The sequence below is a fragment of the Chrysoperla carnea genome, chromosome 5 (genome assembly GCF_905475395.1).
Source record: "Chrysoperla carnea chromosome 5, inChrCarn1.1, whole genome shotgun sequence".
NCBI lineage: Eukaryota > Metazoa > Arthropoda > Insecta > Neuroptera > Chrysopidae > Chrysoperla > Chrysoperla carnea.
In genome coordinates, this window is record NC_058341.1 from 33759851 (window position 1) to 33780779 (window position 20929).

Here is a 20929-nt window from a genome sequence, read left to right on the forward strand (position 1 = left end):
AGTATATCCCATTCGGTAAAAGGATTTATAATTCGATGATATTCCTGTTAGAATATTAAACAGGTAGTGGACCGCTTTTTCAGTAGTTCCAAAACCAGGGTAAGTGCCATGTTATAGTGAGCCATCAGGAATGATTGTATTTATGTTTGTAAAAAATATGTGCCATGGTTCCGTATGACCGCAAGAGAAGGTCAAGAAATTTTGTATTGCAAAATTCACAACACTTACTTGGTCCATATGTTATAGTGATCAAACATATGCAAAATTGTAGAGTTCAAGTTTTATTCAAAGGAAAAAATGATTGTCTGAATAAAAAATGATCCAATTTGAGGCAATCTCAAAGTAGAAGAATAAATAATAAAAAAAAAAACCCGACTGTGTGATGGGCCCCGACTGTTAAAGTAGCTATATAAACTATTGGACTTGTTTCTTTCTTTTCAGATTTTAACACAGTCGTATTTTTTATTTTTTTAAATTATTTTATTTTTTATTTTTTATTTTCAAATTTTTTATGTAAATTCGATAGCTATTTATTAACTCTGTTATGTAATTGTTCTGTTGAGATTATAAAACAATATATTTCATATTTTTAAATAAAATTTTCACATTTTTTCGTTTACGACAATTTACGTACACAAAATATAATAAATTTCAACATAAAAACCAATCAAAACAAAAAACTAAGAGAAAAACTACAATATATTCAAATGCTGATAATTCTGGTCATTTTTCTCATCAATTAATTTGCCGTCATCACAACAACAATAAAAATCATCATTTTCACTATCTTGGTCTTGACTATTTTCATCACAAGCGCAATACTCAATACCATCATCATTGGGATCATCGTAATTACTTCCGTCATCGGCGTTATCGCAATTACAGTAGTGCGTAGATGGTGCTTTTTCACATTCTTTATATTGACCTTTTTCATCCGTGCTATACGATGCTATTGTGTTAAAATTACATGCTTGGCGGACCGCTTTTTCATATTCTAACAAATCTTTTAATCGGCGGCGGTAAAAGAATGCTTTTTGATTGCTTGTTAAACTTACATTAGACATGTTAGATAATTGAAGGATGGCACAGTCTGTAGGAGGAGATATTTTAAACTGTTGTTGTTTATTCGTACGTTTTCTATGCTTTCGACGATCATTACTTCCTGATTTTTTAGCTTTATTACGATCTGAATTTACTCCTAATTTTGAGAATCTTGGAGGCATCTTTGATCTCCCACCCACTTCATTTAGAATTATTACAAAATAAATTTTATATTTCCCAAAAATAAGGTTAAATAAGCCCCCATTAATTGTCAATAATTTCTGTTTGAAATTTTGTTACTGTAGTTACATTAAAAACAATTTTAAAAAATCGGTTTAAAAATGAAGTATTGTTTGATTTTACATTCTACCATCCTGAATTATTGATCCTGAAAAATTAGAAATTATAATAAAGTTACGTTGTAAAGTGAAAAACCGTTAATGTGCAAATATTATGCATATCTTTAGTACATTTCCTGATATATTTTTTTGCGAAATCTTTTCGAGGCTATTCTTGGCAACCTCATTTTGTAGAACTTTTGTTGGAAACATTACATACGTTAAAGTATTGGACTAGATTGGAAAGTCTATCGAACTTATCGAAGATCTTTTATTTCATAAACAAGCAAATGTAAGTTTTTGCACATTAACGGTAACATAATTTATTTCTCTTACTCAGATTCGGGAGTTTGCCAAGTATTTGATATTGTATCAATAGGTGCTTCACACAGAGTCCTAAAAAATTTTCACAGAATAATAAATATTTGAGAGGAAATATTGTGACTATGTCAAGGCTGTCGCCAGTAAGAGGGGCAGGAGAGGGCAGAAAAGTGTATTGAGTGTATACGCAAAAGCAAAAAGTAGCAATTGATCTTTCGGGCGGTCATTATTAATCGGACCTTCAAAATCTGGCATTTGGTGTATATCTTCGAGTATTTAGTGTAAACTTGAGTCCCTTTGAGGGGCAGTTTCTGAGATATCGATAAAAATCCAATAGAAGGATAAGATTTCACAGTAATTTAGTTTATACCTCAGTAACTTGTCATTCATTCTATCGCAAAATTCAATCAGGTATACTTTATTTTTTTTTTCAAGCAAGCAAAAGGTTTAGTGTCAGCAGACAAAAAAACAAACTATAAAGTAAGGGGATGAGAATATAAAATTATTAATAACTCAAAAGTGCTCATAGAAGATTCTAAATTCACTTACATATGAGAATCGGTATGTTCCAAACTTTTCACAATTCTTTTGTAGCATTTACTTAGTTTGATTGATAATGGCGAAATGATCATTATAATTATTAGGCACCATAAAGAAAAAAACCAGTATCCATTCTAAAATGAAAATAAAAATATTTTTTAAGCAACGGGCACCTTAAAATGACCCGTTTAATACTTTTCAAATTTTTTTTTGTGAATCGTTAATATCGATCGATTTACGATCAGTTCACAGCATTTATCTAAAATTTACTATTTAATTTTATAAAAATACGACTAACTAATAAGTGCGCAGTATCTTTAGGAGTCTAAGTAGACTTTGTAATTAAATCTGTTGACTTGCTACAATATTTTGATAAACTACATGCCTTACCAATGGATCCATGATATGTTTGCATAAGTAAATTCTGGCAGAATCGAATATATTCCAAAGTGATAAACAACCGCCTAGATTATAGTTTAATTCACTTAAAACATTCTTTCTATATTGATCAAGATAACTTATTAATCGATTTGTAAATCCTCTGGTTCTCTGAAATGACGAAGAGTCTAAATTATATTAATTCTTAATATACTAATCTAGAGGGACGGAAGTAAATGATGAAAAATGTAGGAATTTGCATTTCGAGTGGTATTATATAGCCGTATGAAAGCGGAAAGAAATCTGTGAAAAGAATATTGGAAAAAATACCATAATTGAGCTAACTGCATAGGTTTTTTGCAGGCAAATGCAATTTTATGTCCGGTTCAAAGACAATTGTAATAGAAAGCTTGAATTCAAACCAGCAAATGTTTCTATTGGTTAATAAACAATAAATTGTTAAATAAATGGAACGGTCAATACAAAAGTTGACTTAAAAATTAATGAATAGGCAACTTTTATTACGTATAAGTTATATATGTATAATAGTTACTCGATTATATGACAAACAGTCACATATATGTAATACAAATTGCCTATTTATTAATTTTAAAGTCAACTTTTCCATTGACCGTTCTATTTAAGGTAGTCCTTTCTTTCACGCTGGAAGTTAAATGTGCATTTTTTAAAAAATGCAAAAAATAGGAAAAATTAATAGTGACAAAGATTCCGCGATTGAAACATAATGACAGCAACGATATTCCGATTGCAAAGTTATCGTCTATTATTGTAAAAATAATATGGTATTGAAGTAATAGTATAAACAAATTCAATATATGAATTTGTTTCGTATTTTTATGAATTATGAAACTTTTTTCACACTTAGTTTTGTAAATATATCTCGAAAACAGCGTATTGTCGGGCTTATCTAGACGTGGCTTTCACTGTTTACTTTGTGACACTCATTTAAAATTATAGTACAGTACATTTCATAAGGGACCGTTACATTAGGATAGGATACCTTACTATCAAAAATAAAAGTAAGAAGTGGAATACGTTCCCTATAAAAAAATTCTCAAATTCTAAAATTTATAATTATGTACTTAAAATAGTTTCCTATACCTGTTCAGAAATAATTGCTCCTCGATTTTGTATATAATATTGTATCGTTTTTAAATGTGCCAAACTTTGATTCGCTTGAATTTGTATTGGCAGTATTTGTATTTCCATCGCAGTTAAAATATATACAATAGTTTCACGATGTTTTTGTAAAGGCTGAACGTGTGTACCAATAAATTTCTGCGTACGTTTCGATAATGTTTCTATTCGTGATATTGTCATAAAATCTGTAATTCGTGTAGCAACACCATCTAATTGATTCGTAAAAGAATTTAAATCTTTGCCAATGATTGGGGTTGATAATTGTCGTCGATATTCTGTAAAATTGATTTGTGTTGCATGAATTAATTCTTGTAGGTATTGTTGTAGGTCAGGTGTTAATAATTGAACATTTTTGATATTTAATTGAATTTTATTAAATTCTTCATAAAGTTCCATCCACGAATGATGATTTATTAATGATTCGTAATCGTAAATACGATTTAATTGAAATGTTGGATATAATGCTTGATTATCTCGACATTTTCTATAAATCAGAAAAAATCTAATCTATACAATCAGTAACCAAGGAGGAAATGTTAAGCTTGATAATGGAAAGAAGGTTGGCTCACCCCTGGAAAATTCACCTTGTTATTTTATTTCTTGCCCAAGTCTCATCTTAATCTTATTAATCAAGCCTGAGTTGTTAATTCTTGGCCAAGGTTAATAAATCAATATTTGGTGTGCAAAGCTTGGTCCAAGTCATGGTCAGGGGTCAATGAACCTTTGTTATTATTTCATATTTATTGGTTTTTGTTGTTATGTTTTTCTTTTGCTGTAGTAGAGAAAATAGCTTTGATAGTAAAGGCCTCTCGTTTACAACAAACACTAGACCTGGTTCAAATCCCGGAAATAGATTAGCACGCGCAAGCTCATTAGACATGACTTCATACTATACAAAACAACTATTAAATTTCAAAGGGATGGATGGATTAAAATTAAATATGATACCATAAAAAAGCGCCCAGCGGTACCCATGGTTAAAATGATAATACCATTCTACGCTAATTCAATACCGTGCCAGTCAAATTCTATGTAAACAACATCACATTTTAATAGAACGATGCAGGTATTTGATTACAATGGCTTTTAACTTGCATACACAAAAATGATTGTTTGGTACGTCGTGTTGTCATTCAAGACGCTATGACACTCTACACTGTTTTCGAAGTAAATTTGAATTTGTTTTTGAAAATGTAAAATGCATATTGCAAATAGTGTTCTTTTTTTAATAATTTTTTTTTTTGGTGTAAATCAAATACTAATGTAACATATAAACCAATTTTTCCAATTTATGGCAAAAGCCTAGTTGCCTAGACAGCCTCAACGCAATAAGCAGTGGAAAAGCATTATTTGGGCAAATACTTAATTTTCAAACTTACCTCATAACATGACTAAAAGGTAGATCTAATGAATCATTTGCTTGCAAAATATTAGATAACCAGCCTCCTGATTGAAAAATTGCACTTGGTTTGTCTAAAATATTACTAAGAATTTCATAGTTTGGTTCATCGTATAATGGTTTACATATGAATATTTCCAAATGACCACCAATTATAAATACAATAATTGTGAATGCCCATAAACCAATTGAAAAAGTTGTTATTAAAAACAATACAAAATTTATACAATATGTGACTTTTCGTTCATTTCCACAACATCCACAACATAAAGATATCGTAATTAATGTCCATAAAAGGAGTAAAAAAATTGTTGTACCTAAAAATATAATTCATTGAAGCTGGAAGGTTTTGATAAGATAAGTGTTTTTAATTCAATGTATAAAAGTTTTTTTTTGATAATTTATCATTTGAAATAAAGAATGAAAATCCTTTCGAAAATTCTATTTCTCAGAAAATTTCTTTTTAATGTATTATGTTGTCAATAAGTTTTCTTTGAATATATAAAGAAAAAAAATCGTTGTAACAAAAACTTATAATAATTGGCTAGTTTGTTAAACCACTGTTAATATATAAAAAACTTGCCATTGTCAGGTGTGGGGTTCGAACCCACGCTCCCGTTTGGGAACCAGAGCTTAAATCTGGCGCCTTAGACCGCTCGGCCAACCTGACTTATTGATGTTGCATACAAATATAAAAACCATAGAGGCAATGATTGATTTGTTCATATAATGAATACAAAAAAATAATGAATACAGTAAATGACTATGAATACTGATGACACTAATAAAGTAAAAATGCTATGTATAAGTATACTTGTAATTTCCATGATGCAATTTTTTTTTAGCACTCTTACATTAGGTATACGGAGTGGCTTATTCGTAGTTCAGGCTCCCTATTAAAAAAATTTTTTTTGAGTTATACAGTTCGTGACTATGGCGGGTGGGCTCGAAATCAAAACAAAAATCCAAAAAGTTACACTTTTCTGGGTTTTTTGGAAAAATATTGATTTACGCTGATATCATTAAAGAGGAAAGTTGAAGATAATTCAAAAATACGTATTTTGAGCCAAGGCTGGATCTTTATTCGTTCTCTAGTTATAAGCAATTGAAGTTTTGTAATAACAGTAAGAAAAGGTACCGCTTTTTATGTACCTGCTATTAATGCTATTTTTTTTCTAATTCGTATTAATAATAGAAACGGGCTTATTCTTGTTTGTTTGTGAAAATTAATGTACCGCCGCTGACAATTCAGGGGGATAGCGACCAAATTGAACCCCCTCAGGTCGAAGTATGACTAAATATCTGCCTTATATTAAAAGATAAAATTTTTTTATTAACTTGTCTGGCAGTTATTGCATAATTAACATTTTGGGCGTTATCTTCAACTTTTGAATTATCTTCAACTTTCCCATTTAATGTTATCAACAAAAAACAGTTGTTTTCCCAAAAACCGCCTTTTTTTCAAAATATTTAAGAAAACTCGCCAATAAAGATCGTTTAGGGTCAAATTTTTGTGCCATTAGCCAAGTAATTGTTACCTAATACTTAATTTACTCCATTTTTTTCGATTAAAAGAATCGATTGTGCTTGAAGAGTTACAAGTCCTGACAGTGGAGGAACAAGTCCTTAAAATCTTTTTATGACCTAATGTAAGAAAAAATCTTCAAGCCCTAAATTTACGTATTCTTTAATATCTTAATTACAGTTTACCAAATTAATAGATACCTACAAAAACCGATAATCCAATACCAAAACTCAAAATCCGAGGCTAATTGAATATATTTTAATGTGTTATTTCGTCCTATATTTATAGCGGATGTTATGTCATATGTAATTTTATTTAATATTTGTACGGATTCAAATATTAATTTCTGATGTTTTTTCAAAATTTTTGTAATATCTGCAAGCAAATAATTCACTTTACAATCTTACAAGAATGTGAATTTTAAAATATTTTTTATTAGGTACCTTCACGAATTTTTTGAATATCTTCAACAATAATTCGTGGAATGTTTTCAAATTCTATACGTGAATTTTTAATGACCGCCGTTAAATTTCCATTTGATAAGAATTCCAAATGTGACAAATTGGGGTCAGCTAATAACTGCAAAAGTTAAAGTATATTAAATTACATGCAAAAATTCCAGTAGGTAACTTCCAAAATATTGTCATTGCCTATGGAAAAATAATCTTTTTAGACATAAAATTTTTGACCTATAACTTTCATGATATTTGGAAATTGTAATAAATTTCTTAGCATAAAAATTAAACGATAATGATTTAAGGTACGCATTCCCACCCTTGCTCCTTACTATATGTTACGCCAATGCAAGTAAAATTTACAAAAATCATAAATTTCTGTCTGATAGTTGGAAAATAGTTAAACAAACCGAAACATGTCGTGCAATATTGCAAAAAATTAGAGTCGACCTTGAAAATTAATCTCTCTGCAGTAAATTACATCTATAATAGCTAAGAAAGTGCTAATAATCTTTAAATGGCTAACTAAATTTGCATGGAACATAGAATAACAGTCTCGATTTTTGCTCTCAAATGAACGAGCTACATTGAAAGACAATCGCAATAAAATTATAGCCTGTGTTTTTGTCGGGACTAAACCAATCAAAATAGAGAACTTACCGAATCAACCTTGAGGATTATTTCTAAGTTGGTCGAATCTAATGTTCCACATAATGGTTTGTCTTGTATGGTACATTGCCTTATTGTTGATTCGATGTGACGTCTTAATTCACGCAAACGGACTTGGCCATCTCTTGTTATTTCCAACGCTTTTTGACATTCATCTAATAAATTTGCTACCTTTATCGAAATTTCTTGTGAAGCTGAAAAATTATTGGATAGAATGTAATATAATGTAATGACCCAAACCACTTTTTCTAAATTGGCTGGGATATAAAAAATCAAAGTTGTTACAGCCTTTTTTACAATTTTACCTTGATTAACAAGCATTAAAGAATCATGAACCGCATCAATACCAGTTTCTTCGGCAATGATTTGTTGTATTGGTCGTCCCAAAAGTCTTTCCACGTCTAAATATAAAATAAAAATTCGTTAGACATATATGTCTGAGTTAAAGTTTCTTCGAAATAGCTAAGTGATAATTTAATGGTATGTTTTAAAAGATTAAATGTCATTTCTATTTACCGTTTAAATCGCTTTGAACGGTATCAACTGTCTGATCAATCGCTGAAGCTAATAAAAAATTTATTTGCATATGTGAATTTTTAACGTATCTATTCATGTCACCAAAAGCAGCATTAACGAATTTTGTAGACTTTTGCATTGATGTCGCAAAATGGTTATTTGTGATAAAAATTCCAGTTATACCGAGTCTAAAACACACTTAGCTTTAATTTAGTAAACAAATTAATTTGTAGCTGTCCATAAAATATACCAAGCCCCCAATTTTTAAAACCACACATTTCCTACAACATTACAATTTTGAGTTCTAGAAATTTGAGTCTTTAAATCGAGCTTCACTGAAGATTTTTAATTTTTGGTGTTTAGTATACATCCAAAAAGATGTTGCATTTTTCATTGAAATTATGCATATTCCATTAACTTCATATTTTATGGGCAGCGACTTTCAATCAGGTACTTACAATAAAAATATTAGTAAAATTTCCATTGTAAAGAGATAAAAACGTCGTCGGCAATTTTCTGTCCATGATATATCGTGATCATACGGCAAAGTTGGTATAGTAAGATCATCATTTTTGTGCTTTAATCGGTTCGAGAAATTTTTATCAAAAAGTTCACAGCATCCATAAACAATTAAACAAAATGGTAATAGTAATGCTAAAGTAAAACCAACCATAATGCAGGACAGAAATCCGGATTCAATTTGAATTAACTGTAATGTTATAAAGTTTAATAAATTGTTGAGATTATTCAAAATTTAACTATATCAAAACATACTTGAATTATCAATTGATACATTGGCGATATTTTTTGCAAATATCCTTTTATTAATTCTGAAAAATTCAAAAATTGGGTGACCAAAATTCGACACTGATAATGAAAAAATACACTTCTATTACCAAATCGAATATTCAAAAATTTATTTAATAAAACTGCGCTGAAATGGTTTTTTGAACATTAACAAAGCCCAAAAGTGGCGAAATAAACAAGAGAGGAAACGGAGTAAGCCAGTGGATATGAAATCATGAAAGGACCCCGCATGGGTAGATAGGAAAATGACTTTCTATGAAACTTTTCCAAATTGCTTCTAAAACGTATTTTGGATCGTTCTGATCAAAAGCTCTCACGCCCACAAAATTTTTTAACGAGTAGTTTTCGATCTACGAGTAATCAAAGTTACACATATATTAGAGTTATAATATATGACTACCGTGTGTGATATGTGAGTTGAGTGTGTTTGTGTATAGTGGGGGCGGTTTGAAAGAATTTCACAGAAACCTATTTTCCTATCTAGGCGTGCGGGGTCCTTTTGAACAAAATTTAAAATAGTTCTGGTGCAAAGTTCTTCCCCAGGCCAAGTAATGGCCAACATTATTATAGTAGTATTAGATTCATTGTATTTTTTCTTTTCTTTTTTTTGACCTTTTGAGCACAATTTTTTTTAATCCTTAGAAACTAGCAATAATTTGCAGCGAAAAATAAATACTGGGCGAAAGAATCATAAGAGTACTTTAAAGTGAGTACTAATTAGTGAGTTACTTACCTATTGGATATTCATTTGGTTCTAAATATGACAATAATTGACTTAAATATATGAATAATGATCGATCAGCATTTAAATGAAATTCAGGCAACCTCATTGGATCTCCTTTGGGTAAATTTTCAAAGCTTAATAAATATGTTTCCTCATATTGTGATATTGTATTTGATTTTTGATCATGTTTAAAATTTATTTTCTGATCTTGATTGTAATAATTATCATCCGTAGCTAAAATAGTTGTTATAATATTTTTGCTCCCATCATTAAAAACATCATTGGTTTGTGATATTTCTACAATATTTGTGCTAGATTCAACAATTGTAGGTTTCATTTTCGTTCTTGGTAAGGTCAATACTGGATATTCATTAGTTTCATTATTACTTTCATTAAAAGTAATTTCAAAATATTTTGATTTTTTCTGTCGTTTTGAATCATTGTTTTGTAATAATTTGTTCTTTAGAAGTAATTTTTTATTTTTATGTGATTGAGGAATTTCTGTAAAAAATTATTTTTCTTTAATCGTGTATGCAACCATCATTATGGGTTTGTAATACAAGTTGCAAAATCCAAACAAATAGAGGCATATTTCTTTTTGGCAACAAGCTATTTATGTAAGTGCGACACTTATTAGATCTGGCAAAATTCGTCATTGCGCATTATTAATTTTCCTATGGGAAATTTTTTCAGGATTCCGTTTAAAACATGCTCCTGAATGTAAAAGTTGCCGGTGGATAGCCTGGAAGTTATGTTTAAACTAATTTTTTTCAAACAAATAAGTAATATTGACCGAATCTCTTCGGAAAATTTTGTCATATATTTGAGGTCAAAATTAACAAAAAATGTACTTAGACATTTGTCTCTAAACCCTCCAGTTTTGGAATAAAAAATTCGTAAAATTTGAAAAAACGCGATTTTTACGATTTTCATTTCTCAAAAAGTGTATGAAACAATTAGATTTTTAATATGTATAAAATTTTTATTTGTAGTTTAAAGCTTACTCAAAAACATCTCGCAAATATTTGTGGTCTAATTGCGGTTTTAGTGCTTGATTGTTAATTATTAAGAGAGCGCGCTAAAAACCATAGAACAATAACGATTTTCTGTTCTATACATGCTAGAAGGATGGGATTTTCATCCATAGACTCGAAATAAAGTCAAATTAACACAAAATTTCAAAAATTTTCCACAATGTAACCCCTCGGAAAATTGGACAAACGGTTTTTGCGCAATTGAATAAAAATTCACAATTGGTAAATTAACGACTTAAATCAGTGATTAAAAATGTATGTTTCGATAGCTTTTGTGAATCTCAGATGCTCTGTTTTTAGGATATTTTTGAAGTACAATGAATAGTACAATATATAGTTCACTTATCTTGGCTCCGCTTTAAAATTTCTAATTATAATAACAGAATTTAAAATTATATATAAAATCTTCACAAACCTGACATTGTTTGATTTTCATAAGAATCATTGTCAATATTTTTCCAATATGGAATTTGTAGTAAAACATCATTTTGTTCTGGCAGTGTTGTAGATATTTCATCAAATTCTTTATTATTTTCAAAATTTACATTATCAGAAAATAATTGACTATTTTCAAGTAGTGATGTTGACGAATCAATAAAATGTATATTATTAATTATATTATTTGTATTATTATATAAATGATTATGAATCAATTCTAATTTACAATATTTTATAATTGATATTAAAATTAAATAAGTTATAATATACATTTTCACTAATATTTTTACATAATATTATTTTAAACTAAAAACCAACTTGATTTTATTTTCTTTTACATAATCGTATCACAATAAATTGTAAACTGGAACTGGATTATTCTATAAAAATACTTGTAAAGTTTCTTATTGTGTTTTATTTCAAAGCACAGAAAATGTTTCGTAATTTTTGTTACACTTCTTAGGTTTCTTTTTGTGTGTGTGGTGAAAAAAAAAAGTGTAATTAAATTTAATATTTCGACATACCTATATACTTTTTTTTATTCATAATTATTTTCTGTGAAAAAATATCTAATAAATTTTAATTTTTGTAGCGGAAGTCAATTCATATATCTTGGTTTCGAATTTCTTCTTCATGGACTTCGAGGTTTTTGTCTAAAAGTATTCAATATTATACCATGTATATGAAATATATACAAGGTATATTAAGTTTAGTCCCAAGTTTGTAACGCTTGAAAATATTTCTGCTACCAACAAAGGTTTGGTAGAGGTGTTCATAAAATCATCGAATTAGTCCGTTTTCGGTTTTCTGCCCGTCTGTCTGTCAACACGATAACTCAAAAACGAAAAGAGATATCAAGTTAAAATTTTTATAGCGTGCTTAGGACGTAAAGAGTAAGGTTGAGTTCGCAAATAAGCAACATAGGTCGATTGGGTCTTAATTGTAGGACCCATCTTGTAAACCGTTAGAGATAGAACAAAATATTAAATGCAAAAATATTCCATATAAAAATATAAACAACTTTTGTTCGAAACATTTTTTTGTAATCATCATTGTTTACCCGCGACGGCGCCAATTAGGTGCAAATTTTGTAGCATGTATTATATGGGAATATCAGGTACATGTGTGTGGCTATATAAGAGTGGATATCTTTCTTTATTTATTGATTGGGTCATCAACACTATCTATACATGGTATTTCAACAATTAACTCAGTCCATTGTGTTCACTTGTTTCTGTATTGAATTTCCCATTCACATTTCCGTTTGTCTGACCATCGACACAATGACTAGAAAACGAAGAGATATTGAGCTGAAATTTTCATATCTTGCACAGGACCCAACAAGTGAGTTTAAGTTCAAAAATTTTGTTTGAAACATTTTTTCGTAAATAACTTTGTTTTCCCGTAATGGTCTAAATTGAGAGCTTTATTGATCCTAATTTCATACTAAATCCATTCGATAATATTAAAGAGGTCAAAGTAGTCAACTTTCGAGGGAAAATTGATTGTTGAAAAATTCATGGATGCTTTGAACCATTTTTCTGAATATCTAGAGGGGGTAAATGCCCCTACGAGGCCCCCTCTGACGTCGCCCATGTCAACAACGACGCTAATATTCTATATGTATGTTAAAAGCGAAAAGATGAATTTTGAGGTAAAGAAAACAAACACAACAGTTTAAATTGATCTTATAGGTACATATAATATTTATTATTTAATATAATTAAAGCAAATTTTTTATACAAATATTAATTATGAAAAATATATATCAAAATAAATAATAATAATATTATTCGCAAGTACATAATACTATGGTTAAATATTGCAACATCATTAAAAACTAACAATTTTAATTATTTTTATATTCATTATTCATTTACATATCGAAATTGAATTCAGTTGTCCATTTAATCTTTTAAGTATAAAGTCAATTGAAAAATCGATTAAAATTTAAAAATGCCTCAAGTACTTCTCTTGAAGTCGGTTTTCTTTTTGTTAATAGTTTTATTTATTTTGTGAGTTTTAGTGAATCTCAAGTACACTAGCTAATTTGTCATTAAAAAAAGAATAATCGATATCGGTTGGCGTGATATTGAGTTAATCCCCCTCTTGTCGTGCATACTTAATGCAAATTTAAGGCTTTTATGGTTTTCTCATGGATGCCGTTGTCAAAACTAGACCAAAAAGAAATGGGACCACACAGGAAGCACCAGTTTTCAATCATCAAAATCGGTTCACCCAGTCGAAAGTTTTGAGGTAACACACATAAAAAAAAAATACGGTCGAATTGACAACCTCCTCCTTTTTTGTTTGAAATCGGTTAAAAACAAAAATTACCGTGTGGTAAATTAGGAGTTTTTTAAAAATTTGATTTCTTGGATTTAAATTTGACTTTGAGATGTATTTGTCACAGCTGTGAGAGTATGAATCATTGTGAAAATTTTTTCTTCTCTAAATCTAGATGATGAATTATGAAATTTCTCTCTGTATATGGTATCTTGTTTTAATCAAATCAACACATTTATAAAATTATAACGGAAATAGTAAACTGAATGCGTTTTATGCAAAAGATGACTAAACGTGAAACATTTCTTAGAATAAAAATATAAAATGACGATAAATTATATTTTTACCACTTTTGATAAAATTCCCATATATTCGTTATATAAATTGAAAAATGAATATAAAATAAAAAATTAAAATTGAGTTATTCATAAAAAATTTCCGATTATATTAATATTAGATTATTTTTTTTCTATAAAAAATCATCAAAAAAAATTCATTATTTAAGAAATCTCTTTTAAAACAATATAAAAATATATTGATAAGAAATTTCTATTTTTTCTAAATAAAATATAGGTACATTAATAATGGTTGTTTTTTAGGTTTAATGGAATTAAAGAAAGGGTTAACTTCTAAACCCAGAAAATTTTCACCATCTATGAATATGCCAGTCAAGTTAGAAAAAGGGTTTTGACAACTAAATTTAATTTTTTTCAAGACCGAAATAAATTGTTTTCTAAATTATCCTTATTGGATTTTTCAGCTAAGAAATACTCTATTTAGCGTTTTTAATAAGAATCCACATTGTCGATAAACAATCTATTGTTAATTTTGATTTCCAAGGAGTCAAGATTGTATCATTTTTTTAATTTTCAAAATTTTGGTCCAAAAGTCCCTAGAATCCAATTAAGAATATTTTCCGATAATTATTTAATTTAGTAACTATGTTTCTATGGCATATATCTTATTTTGTTTCTATGGTATTAAAAATATATTTTGAAAAAAGTTCTATTTGATATTAAATCAAATGGATTCGATAAAAAAAATTTTTGCTCCAGAAGCAAAACCTTTTGATAAATGAAAAACCGCTGTATTATTTGTCATTGTGGCGCTGAAATCGTAGTTTCAATTCTACTTAACATCCAATAATTGGTTAAATTCTGAGCAAAAAATATTCGTTTTTGGTAACTTAAAATGTAAGATAACATCGAGATGATTTTTGAAAAATTTTCTCCGGAAATTCCGGAAACTCCGGAATTTGGTAAACGGAGTGACAAATCAAAATACTGTGAAAACACATATCTGCTCATTTTTAGGGAGAGTAAAAATAAAATATTAAGTTTTTCTTAGGTTGCATATCAAGAATATAGATTAAAAAAAATGAAAAATTATGTATTTAAATGACTCAAAGATGATGAAATATAATTTCTTGGTGTAGGAGTAAAGCTTTCATAGAATCGTTTTCTTTAAACTAAAAAAGCATTCATTATTTTTTATTAAATATGTACAGTTTATTAAAACTGTTTTCATTAAGAAAATGGGTCAATAAAATGTTCTAGTACAAATCTATTTTACATGCTTAGTCAAAAATAAAATATTTATTTATGTCACGTTCTTCCGTTTTATGAGGTTTAATTCAATCATGATTACTCTCAATTAAAAATTCGACCAAATTTTTAACTTTCAAGGACGATAACTGAATAAGTCAATGTCACAGTATCGTTGACAGGAAAATTAATAAAAAAGGGGACAACTTGTTTTGAACATAAATTTTTATTATTTATCTTTCTAAAAGGACATTTAATTTGAGAAGTAATTATATTAAAAATATTAATAATTGAATAAACCTCAAAATACTGCAGATAATTCAGAGAAATGAAACAATATGATTGATTTTTATTACGTTAATATGACTATAATATAAATCACAATAAATATTTTTTATACAAGTATTTTCTTGGAAGGTATTGGAAAATACGAAAAAAAAGTGCTCGCAATTTAAGATTGTTCTCTTTGTAGTAAAATTTTTCCAGCGAAACACAATATAAATACGTTTAAATGTAAAATTATATTTATTAAATTGTCAAAGATATAATAATTCTTTTTAAAGATTTCTAGTGAATAAAGCTTCAATCGCTTTAATTTTAAATTTGGCTACTTAAATAATTAGTTTTATAGATTGTTTGATCGTTTGATAAGATGTCTTACAGGAAAACTCAGTTTTTAGCACCAATTACGGTAAACTAATTATAAAAAGCCTAGAACATATATATATACTATAAGGACGTTAAAACTTCTATGTCGAATTATAAGCACCTGTGCTTTCTGTCGATGCGTACTTTGTACTGCGCATCAGGCTGTCTAAGTAATTGAAACAATTGAAATTGGTTTCAATCGCTTTCAATTGATTGAAAACAAAAAATAAAAAAGACATCCTGATGCGTATTACAAAGTACGCAAAGACCGAGGACATGATCTCGCCCAGACAGGCGCCTTTTTCCTGCTACCCTCTTCATTCGAGTTTTACGTCCCTATATATATATGCCTACGGAAATGTAGATATGGGCTGTTCAAATTTTTTCTAGTAATTTTAACGGCCCTCAAACTTCATAATGGTGGGAGCGCATGTCACTGCAATTTAACATATCTGTTTGTTGCAAAGTTGCATGAACCCAGTACTCCCATCAGAAATTCATAATATTAGATACATTATTAATTATCTGTTTATCCAATCAAAATTTTATAATCGTGATTATTCTTTAAATATAAAATACAGCTACATGTTTGTTCGTTTACGTCGGAGAGTTTATAAATTTCACAAATAAACGTATTTATATCAAACGAAATTTCATTCATTTTTAAAAAAAATTTTCGTATATTTATAAAACTATATGATGGATGTTTTTATTAAGAAAATACACTTTGTTTGATAAAGAAATTAAAATTAAAAAAACAACAAAAAGAGAATAATAAAATAATAAAGCGAAAATGATTATGTACACTCTTGAATATTAAGCTACTAATAATAATTAAATTATATAATTCTGAACAAAGCTAAAGAAATAATACTTTTTTTTCTCTATTTAAATATAGGCATTTTAACTTAGCTATTATTTTATAAAAAAAATCTTGATAATATTTTTAATATCTGGAAAATGGATTGTAAACAACGTGATGTGGATTACTATGTATAGACCTGTAAAATAAAATCATTAAAAAAACTTAATTTTGTATAAAAAATTTAAACTTAAAAAAATTAATGTCTTGTGTGTATTTCATATTGCTACCAAAATTATTTAATATCGAAAATATTAGGTTAAAAATCATACAACTTTGAATGAGTAATAGTGACCTTAAAAGGTACTGAGTGAAGAAGATATTTTTTTACCTGTTTAAAAAAAAATCATAAATTGTTTTTAAAACAGGTTTTACTAAGTCTACCGATCTACCGATATTAAATAAACTTGGTTTGTAACTGAAATCGTTCACATGTAGCGACAATATGTGGACAGTAGCCAAACTTCAATTATCAACTAAAAAAGGTTTGCGTCTCTGCTAACATAATGCTACATGAACAATTCCTCATGAAGGGGTAACAATGATGATAAAAAAAGCCAATAATGACATGATATTTTATGCATGAAAATGTTAAAAAGCAAAAATTTATTAATCGAGTTTGAATTTAGATTAAATTAAAATTAAATTTTCGATATAATTTTCGTCTAAATTCACACAACAATTAAACTTAAAATAATGTAAATAAGAAATTAAATGAGATAGAAAATTTTCTTACACTGTTATTAGAGCGTGTATATGTTTTTTTTCGTAGACAGCGTCCGGCCCCCTTCACCGCCAAATACACTGACTACATCTACAAATCACACAAGACAAAATTTCATATTTAGAAATTATATAATAATATTTACAAATTGTGCAATTTAGTGTCATAATTTTGTTAAAAAAATAATATAAAAAATATCAAGTAAAAATGAAATCTTCCAATATAAAAAAAAGCATGCATTTCCAATTTAGTAAGTTTTATTCCCAAAGGAGGTAGCTTAAATTCCAATGTTTATCGAATGTTAAAATATTGTAAAGAGTTCGTTCAGTCCATATTTGTTTTTTATTTTCTCTCAAATTACATTAATTCAATAAATCTAAAATAATTCTAAACTTTAAACTCGGAGAAAAAGCACAAATCAAAATTTAGCTTAAATCAACGTTTTTTTATTTTATTTTAGGTAAAGAACAATTCAATTTTATCCGACTCCTTTCAATTTTTACCATATTTGTATCTCTATTGATAAAGAAACGAACTGATATTCTAGGCAATAAATGCCTTATAACAGTTATATACATTGCCTATACTTTCAAAATAAACATAATTTTTATTACAACAATTCATGAGTTTTTCTATGAAATTTTTTATTAATTTGATAAATTTTGTATTTAAATCATTTAAAAGATTAAAGATTATTTATTTTTACTGTGACCTCATATAATTTACCGACAACATTAATTAATTAGTTACAGATAATTTATTACAGAAAATGTTGTTTGAAATTCTTAATTAAAGTCATTACACGGTGACAAATGATTTATTAGAAAAAATGATTTATTTAAAATATAAAATAATATTTTATGGAATAAACATATGGATAATATGTGTCGATTTCAATATTAACTGGAGATCGATTTCAAATAATCTATATAAATATACCCGCCGGTAATTTGGTTTGGTTAAATCAATTAAAAATTACAAGGAATCAAGTTTATGAAGAGGAGATTGCAGTCCAGAAATGCCAGAAGTCGTGGATACTTAATTGATTAAAAATTCGATATGCCAGGAAGAAGGCAAGAATGTCAACATTTTTTAATTTTTGATAAAAGTTCAAACTAATAAATCGTCTTTTAGAAACTAAATTTATGAAAAATTTCAAATTGATCCTGAGAAGGGAGGTTTTGAAACTTTATTAAACGTATTTAAAATAAAATTAAATATTCACCGATATTAAATGCGGAGCGCATCAAAGAATTTTTCACCATAAAAAAGTGCAAAAATAAGTATTAAATAACAGTAATTTTCTTATCTTAAAATAATTAATATAATAAGTAATCTCTTCTCTTTGATGTTGATTATAAAAAATATAAATTGATAAATGAAGTACCTGTGATAATATTGCATATAAAAATATAAAATACCGTATTTATGAAAAATTCACATCTGCTTTTTACAAAATTTAAGTTTAAATACAAAGAGTTATTTTTATATGAAAGCATATTAAATAAAAATCGAAAATTTCTGTTATTTATTAAATTAGGTGCTATTTTGTTATATAAATTTTCCAAAATTTATTTAAAAAAAAAAAAATACAAATTATTAAGTAAATATAAATATTTTCCCAATATAATTGTAATTATTCTCGAGAATTCTTAAAAAAATAAAATTTTTATATGTATCGAATCAATGAAGTTTAACTTCTTATAGATCGTGAAATTAAATCAATTTTGCTGATTTATGAAATATTTTTGTAAAAATTTTCAGCAAAATCGATTCTGTTTACGGTAATAAGAAGTGAATGCTTCATAGATATATTAAGATGGTTTCAGCTTAAAATAACTAGCTAGATCAAAAACAGTTTTTCTAAAAATACTAATTTCGAACATTAAATTGAACTTTTTTGCTTCAATTTGTCCAGAGGACAAGGATTGGAAAATCCAAATTATTAAAATATAATGTGAAAAATGCATAAAAAAATAATAATTTTAGCGTTTAAAAATGAAAAACTTTTTTTTTTTCAGTTATAAAAGTTATAATTATAAAAAAAGCTTGTTCTTATCTGATTGTCATTTATTTCTAAGGTGGATAGAAATTTTATATTCCAGAGCATATATTGTACATAGACATTTAACTAGAAAAATGAGCAGTAGAAAAATTAAAGTAAATTTTTTTAAATTTATCATAAAAATCAATCAATTCTTTTAATATAAATCAAGAAATTACCAAATTTAAAACTAAAATTATGCATTGAACAGATGAAAATTGGTAAAGACCATAAGACCATTTTTACAATAATATTCACTTGTGTTACTCCTGAATTTTGGGCAACTCATTCCAACTCTCCATCTAGAAAGTTGAGCTTAACGAATAAATTTTTGTTATTGCCAGTTTCTGACTTGGTTATTTTAATACTAGTTATTTCAACTGAACACCAATAAATGATAAAAAACTAATAATTAATTAAATTAAAATAAAAATAAAAATTTGAATATTTACCTGTGTTGTTTTAAATTATCCTGTCGTTTAAATGATTTACCACAAACTTCACATGTAAATGTAATATCTGGTGATTTATGTGTACGTTCATGTATCATTAAATTATATGGTTTTGTAAAACGTCGTTGACAATATTTACAAATAAATTCACATTTGGCACGCATTTTACGTCTGAACTCCCTACCACGATCTTCGTTTTCAATTTGCATTATAGCAAACATGATTTATTTGATTTTAACACAATTTTATCACGTAGCGTAAAAATTTTGTAATAATTAATTACAAATCCAAAAAATCCAAAGAGTTGTAACCACTATAATTAATTTATCTTGTAAAATTAATTACAAGACATAACTTTTTTCCAAAATAATAAAAAAAACACTTAATTTTTTTTCGTAATTGATACAACAATCAAAATTAATCGGTATTTTTATGTATGTGATTATTTATAATCTTTTTTTTTGTAAGATTTGTGTGAAAATTGAAGAGATGCAGCACGAATGATGTTCTGTAAAACAGTGAAAGGTACAAATATTAAAAACACTCAATATAACATGACATTATGATTGGTTAATATACATAAAATATTGTTATATACACACATGTATAGGTATACAATATACATTATTATACAGTATATAATCGTTTTGTTAGTTAATACATTATTAGTCAGAAGTTGAAATAATGAAACGCATCATTTTTATTCATTCAATAAATTATTTTTATACAGTAGTTTCATTCAATATTGATACCTGAGGTGAAATTTTTACTACACATGGTACAATTAACATGGTGCCAAAACATATAGAAATACATAATTTTTTACAGAATGAAATAAAATTCTGAGTAGAAGATCACTGCCCCCTTGAGAATTGCTAAATTGAAAATTTCATGTCAGTTAATTAAGGATATACGATCGCCAGGGCAATTTTGGATAAAAAGCTTGATTTTTTTATATGAAGTTGGATCAAGTATAAATCAGTTCTGAAGATTTTAGAAGGGTTGCCCGATTATTAAAATAAA

The 20929-nt window shown here is 27.6% G+C and overlaps 2 protein-coding genes and 1 non-coding gene across 3 annotated transcripts; all 3 read right to left on the reverse strand.

Annotated features, from left to right (window-relative positions):
• Positions 1-2582: 2582 nt before the first annotated feature.
• On the reverse strand, positions 2583-9016 carry LOC123301125. The gene is made up of 8 exons (XM_044883858.1): positions 8802-9016; positions 8344-8531; positions 8133-8228; positions 7819-8021; positions 7147-7282; positions 5159-5495; positions 3741-4263; positions 2583-2789 (listed from the first exon to the last, which is right to left on the reverse strand). Exons 1-8 carry the CDS (start codon positions 9014-9016, stop codon positions 2583-2585), a joined length of 1905 nt encoding a protein of 634 aa, XP_044739793.1.
• On the reverse strand, positions 5765-5848 carry Trnal-uaa. The gene has a single exon. It is a non-coding gene; the product is annotated as a tRNA-Leu (tRNA).
• A 7608-nt stretch (positions 9017-16624) lies between the features above and the next one.
• On the reverse strand, positions 16625-20201 carry LOC123300817 (protein drumstick). Its single transcript, XM_044883462.1, has 3 exons — positions 19907-20201; positions 17423-17500; positions 16625-16825 (listed from the first exon to the last, which is right to left on the reverse strand). Exons 1-2 carry the CDS (start codon positions 20125-20127, stop codon positions 17476-17478), a joined length of 246 nt encoding a protein of 81 aa, XP_044739397.1. The 5' UTR covers positions 20128-20201; the 3' UTR covers positions 16625-16825; positions 17423-17475.
• Positions 20202-20929: the final 728 nt, after the last annotated feature.